This window comes from Choloepus didactylus, chromosome 1, assembly GCF_015220235.1.
Source record: "Choloepus didactylus isolate mChoDid1 chromosome 1, mChoDid1.pri, whole genome shotgun sequence".
Classification (NCBI taxonomy): domain Eukaryota; kingdom Metazoa; phylum Chordata; class Mammalia; order Pilosa; family Megalonychidae; genus Choloepus; species Choloepus didactylus.
Genome location: NC_051307.1, coordinates 159,984,754 through 159,990,753, shown reverse-complemented (window position 1 = coordinate 159,990,753; position 6,000 = coordinate 159,984,754). Strand labels below are relative to the sequence as shown.

The following is a 6,000-nucleotide window of genomic DNA, read 5'->3' as shown; positions in this document are numbered from 1 at the left end:
TTTCTGCAGCCATTTAGAATCCAGGTGGTTATCAAAAGGCCACTGCTAGGTGGCAACCATGCATAAATGCATAAGCCCACAGTCTAGATTTCAGGCAGGGGAAGAGCTGAGGCTATAGTCTAGTCTATGTTCCCTGAATGCCTCTTCCAGAACTCAGCCTGCAAAGAGATTTCCTCTTGAATCATGTACTACTTGGTTTACCTACTCCCTCACTCTTGCCAGGGAAATCTAAGGAATGAAAGAAAATTGGTAAGCTAGTCCTAAATTTCTGCATTCTTAAAAAGAAAAAATCCTCACTAATACATTAATTTTGCCATCATTTAACAAATTATCTTAAAGAGCAAACTCTCCTAAGAGCCGCAGGACAGGAAAAGAGTCTCTTTAAAGCTTTACCTAGTAGCAACAATAGGATGACTACCACAAGCCTGATTTTGAATAGTTTATTAAAGGAAAGGTGAAGCATCAGTTTCAAATTGTACAAAAGGAAAAAACCTCATATTGCAAATGTACAATTTACAGAATTACTAGCAAAACCAATCAAGGAGACACTGAAAAATACAAAAATTCGATTGACTTCAAACTGAACTGGAAACCCATTGGGGTAGATATTAAGCCTTTCTGTTGTTGCATGGTAGTCTACAATTCTAAGTTAGCATTTGTTTTCCACACAAGACTGTCAAGCAAAGTACTAGTCTGTGGATATGCCAGGGCACCTCATGGCTTGCTTCCTGGCCAGAACCACAGGCAGGGAGGGCTGGTGTGGTGGACAGTCCAATCATTCCTGCCCCTTCTCTTCCAGTGAAGCCCATAGTTTTGGAAGAAAGTGAGATTCCAGCTCCTCTAACTGGAGCCCAGAAATTGCTGCATTAGCAGATAGAACATTTTTGGTGACCAAGTTTTTTTTTCAGAACTGTACAAATGTTGAGAAAAATCTCAATTTTGTGTCTGTACTAAAAAGATGAATAAAATCATCCATTTTGCTTTCCCTCATGAAAAAACATAATCATTGGGTATACAGATTTTTTTTTAAATGCTCTTCATTTTTGGTAAAAAGAGAAAGCCTTATGATTCTGGTGAGGCTACTTTAAAAACAGCCCAGAAACAGCTGTGGATGTATTGGTTTGGAATTTCTGAGGCTTACTTTAAAAAATCAGAAAGGAAGAGACTAGGTGGGCTTTTGAAAACAACAATAGCAGCAAGTCATAAAAGTCTAAGCAGAATGCCACTGAAGACTGTCCTGAAGATCATAATTTCTTTCCCCAAAAGATTTATTCTTAATAAGCACAATTAACACTGAAATGTAGCTGTATTTTAAGGTAAGCTTAAGAACTTCACCCTCTAATCACAGACTTCTATGCAGCACATACTTCTATAATCCGTAAAATTAATTCACAAAATTAGCGCTTTAGGGTATTAAGTGTATGGGAAGTAGACACAGTTTATGTTACACTTAAAATTAGTTTTGAATGGCGAAGTGATTACTTTAGGATTTCTTCATGATTATCCTAAGAAAATGGAAGTCTGTGTAATTTGAATTTGGCAGGGCATGAAATAAGTGGGAAAAACAGCAAACTGATAACTTGAACCATTGGTTTTACTGAGAATACTTTATTTGCTGGTAGAAGTTGCTAAAAATGCACAAAACAAATACCAATAAAAAATGTACTGTATTTGAATCTCCCTAATCTATATAAAATGAATGGTGTAACAGCATCTGCTGGAAAAATGGCTGCATGGACATTTCTTATTTTATGCCCCCTTATAAATAAAAATAAACCTTTTTATTCAAGAGTATATAAAATCTGGGAATTCATATCCATATCCACAGAGGGTGTGTGGTTTTTGGCAGAAATGCACTGTGTCAGAATTTCATCTTAGCTTGTCAATGTTCTCCATATTTCTGTGTTCCACAAGGTCAACCAAATCCAGTGAGCTCCAAAACACTCTTCGGCAATTAGGATGAGCTGCTTACTCATAGGTTTAATAAAAATGGTTAGCTCTTAAAACATAAAAAGGCAAAATGTTAAAACGGTTTTTAAATTGTACAACAGGAAAATAAAGTTAAAAATATTTTTTTCTTTACTCAATGCTGAGTTTTCATAAAACAGGTGTATAACAGTGTTTATCTTGACAGCTGTTTTAAAAATTTAAAATGTCTTCCTCCCTCCAGAAAAACACACACACATCTGTACTGAGATAAGTCCAACATTAGGACACACATGATTTTTCAGGTCAGTCTTTCTGAGGTGACATTCACTAACATTCCCTTGAATAATTTACATGCTCCTCTTCTCTGTCACTGCAAAAAAGGGATTGACCTCAATCATTGGATTAAAAAACAAATCAATCAAAAGTGTTTTTTCCCCATACAAGCTATCACAGTATATAGGCCTCTAGCTCTAAATAATAGAGTTCCAGATTTGTAAAATTTCTTCAGACTTCAGAACATAGGCATTCCAAATCCCTAGAAAAATAATGAGAAACACAATTATTAACTTCATACATAAAAAGGACCCAGAAACCACAAATAAAAAGCAGCAATAATTTAATATTTACTGAATCGTCTTCTATGATAGCTGCAGAGTCAAAGAAGTCTGGCCTTAGCTCAGCTCTCTCTCGCCGATTTCTTGAAGGGGGCTAGAAAGAGAAGTCAATTAATTTTTTTTCCTGAAAGACATTAAAACAATGAACTGTGACAATAAGCAGCTATATTTCTGACAGCATCATAAATATGCAAAACAGTTAAGGATCAATTTTGAAAAGAAAGAAAAGAATCTGATTTTTATTTGGAGTATAGATTTAAAAAAATTAAGAGTTTTATTATTTAGACCAAAAAAAAAAAAAAAGCTTTGAAGACACATAAATTGAACATGTAAATACTTATAAATAATTTTTTGGCCCACAAAACACAGAACATATCTTCCCTATCAAGTCATAGAATGATTATAAAATTCATCAAATACTAAACAAACCTTGGTGAATTCCCCAAAGCAGATAAATGGAAAGCTACTGGAGATTTGGGGAAGGGAGCTTATGGACTGGAGTGATATGATCTCATTTACATTTCTTATAAAACCTTTCCATGTATCTTCACTCACCTTCAACAATTGTCAAACATTTGGCCAATCTTGTTTCATTGGGCCTCTACTGTTTTTTCTTCCCCATGTCTTTTACCTATAACTACTTCAATATGTATTTCTAATGGATAAAAACTTTTAAAGAGTATAACCACCATATATTGCTTATTCCTGACAAAATAATTTCTTAATATCATCTAACATCTAGCCCATATGCAATTTCCTTATTCCAAAGACGTCTTTTTACACCAAACAAATAAAGCCCGTATACTGCATTTGGTTTTTGTTAGAGAAAGTGTATCCTGTCAAAGTCCAATCTAAAGTACAAGAGGTCAGATGCACATGCTGAAAAACAGACCTGTTACGAGCTCTTTTCAAGAACACAAGAAGAAGCCAGTTTTCATTATTGCCAGAAGTCAAAATATGACTGCTTGAAAAACATATGGTCATCCAAATGCCCAGAAGAACTATATTGGCCCAGTGGTGGCCAATGTCACCCCCTTACCTCACCGTTTTCTGCACAGGGTTCTGAGAACATGAGCATCATCTTGCACCAATGCCTTCACATATTTTAACAGAAGAAAAATTTCTTTACCAGATCAATAACCATGGTGTCTTCGAATTCTTCATTCATATCTTCTAACTGGCTCCGGGAAGACATCATCACATCTTCAAAAATGGGCTCAGCATCATCCTCCATCAGACCCCGACTGATAAGAAAAAGGCAGTCAGACAGCTGTTCGGACTCATTCAATTTGGAGTTCTGGCTCTTTCTCAGATCAGCTCTTCTAACAAATGAAAGCATACCTTCCAACTAAGAACTACACAAATTATGATAATGAACTCCAAGATAATTAAGGATCATTCCTTTGGTTCACTCAAGACTTCACCTCAACTTATCAGACGGAAGGATAATTAAATACAATAACAATAAGAATAGCAGTTAACACTTTTTGAGCTAGGTGTCAATACTCACAAGACTTTTAAGTGATTGATACTGTTATTATCCCAATTTTACAAATGAGGAAATCTGAGGCACACAGCTTTTAGAGCCTGCTTGGGGCCACAGAACTGGCAGGGGGCAGCATCAGGATTTTAACACTGAAAGCCTCCAGAGCCTGTGCCTTGTCCTTCATTCCTATCCTATGTTGTACATGGTACCCCAAATGATAATTTTAACTTTTCTTCTAAGACCAAATATCAGAGATATCCAAGTCATTTTAAAAAATGACCAACATCACATAGTCGTTATGCTTGTGTGATACTTGATTTAACACTTACACAGCATGCCTTACTCCAGTTCTCACTTTCATGTAATTCATTCCTGTTCTGTCCTTCCGATTTAAGTCTTCTAACTTCGGCTGGCCTAACCAAGAGATCTGCATCTGAGGACTAAGAGAGAGTACTGTTATTCATTTTGTGGCAACAGAAGATGAATTTAGCTAATCATAATCAGCAGCTCCATGCTAAGAGGGTCATAGTTGGCTGACCTAATCTCCATGAAGGAGGGAATTAGCTGGATCTATTCCAGGGCCAAAGGTGAAATCCTTTTCACAGTGTGGGTCAAAAATCATAAAATGGACCAGGTGAGAATGTGGCATATATCTACACAGAACTGCAACTATTGCCAGGTAAAAGGGTACTTGCCTGGCTGAGGGTGGGTCAGTGGTAGAATTTCTGTATAAGGAGAACATGTATTCACTAGAGCATTCTGAACACAATTGTAAAGAAAGATGATCAGAAACTGTTAATAAGGGCACTTATCTGATCATTTTCTATTACTAATCTTAGTGTTTACTTTTTCAAAGATATATTTTCTATCTTGGAAGATGATATTCTGTGCCTTCTGGTCTCTGATTAAGGCAGGGGGTCCCCTCATTGGGAATCTCTGAAAGGTAAAACATTTTAAGAAGCAAGAAATTTAAGGTTAGTCCTAATCTGGCAGCCTATCCATGGTCATGGAAATGAACATTGGCTCAGACCTGCCTTAATAAACTGTTAATAAGCTCCTACTGCTTGCAAATTGCTGCTTCAAGGGGTTGGGGATACAGCAGTAAAATGAGTCCCTGGCCTCAAGGAGCTTATATTTTGGTGGGGGTGGCATAGGAAAGACAATAAACATAAACAAAATAATTCTAGCTATTGATACGTGCTGTGAAAAAGATAAAAAATGGAAAACTAAGGAAATAATATCTGTACTGAACCCTAAATGATGAGACAGTCATGCAGAGATCTGAGGGAATAGTGTTCCAAGTAGAAGTAACAGTACAACATACCTGAAAGGGGAAAAAAGCTTAATGTGTTTAAGGGTCAGAAAGAAAGTCAGTGTGCCTCAAGTGTTGTAAATGAGGGGGAGAGTAAAAGGAGTTGAAGTTGAAGAAAGAGATAGGGGCCAGATCATGCAGGCCCTTGTAGGTCGAGGTAGGAAGCCTGGACTCTACTCTCCATGTTATGAAATGCCACTCAAAGATTATAAAGTCAGGCGTGATAATCATTATGCCATGTAGACAATAAAGAGTAGAGGAGCAAGAATGGAAGCAGAAAGACCAATTAAGGAGCTATAAACATTTAGGTGAGGAATGATGGTGGCTCAGACTATATTTTGTGGATAGAGCCTAATGAACTATGGATAAGGACTGGAGAGAGCCCACAAAGCAGGGAAGATTCAAAGATGACTCCTAAGTTTTTGTTTGAGCAATTAGCTAGACGATGGTGCCAATACTGGGATGGGCAGAGACGACAGTAGTACACAGGGAAAAGAAATCATTAAGTCTGTGTTAGCCGTGCTAAGTTTGGGATTCAACTGATCAGGTGCCTCTAGAGATTCTGTAGACCGTATAAGGCAATTCTATTTAGAAGTCAGTCTTCCTGAGGAAAGGTTTGTCAACGGCTTGATATGACATGGGGATGGAGAGCCCCCAAA

At 37.1% G+C, this 6,000-nt stretch overlaps 1 protein-coding gene across 5 annotated transcripts in view; it reads right to left on the bottom strand.

Moving 5' to 3' along the window:
- Positions 1 to 426: 426 nt before the first annotated feature.
- The window catches only part of STAG1 (stromal antigen 1), a 425,662-nt gene continuing 420,088 nt past the window's right edge, over positions 427 to 6,000 (bottom strand). For all 5 annotated transcript variants that reach the window (XM_037844464.1, XM_037844439.1, XM_037844447.1 and 2 more), the window contains 4 exons: positions 4,359 to 4,469; positions 3,673 to 3,787; positions 2,557 to 2,637; positions 427 to 2,464 (listed from right to left, as the gene is read on the bottom strand). In XM_037844464.1, the coding sequence (XP_037700392.1) occupies positions 2,441 to 2,464; positions 2,557 to 2,637; positions 3,673 to 3,787; positions 4,359 to 4,469 (331 nt within the window). In that variant the 3' untranslated portion in view covers positions 427 to 2,440. The remainder of the gene's footprint in view (positions 2,465 to 2,556; positions 2,638 to 3,672; positions 3,788 to 4,358; positions 4,470 to 6,000) is intronic.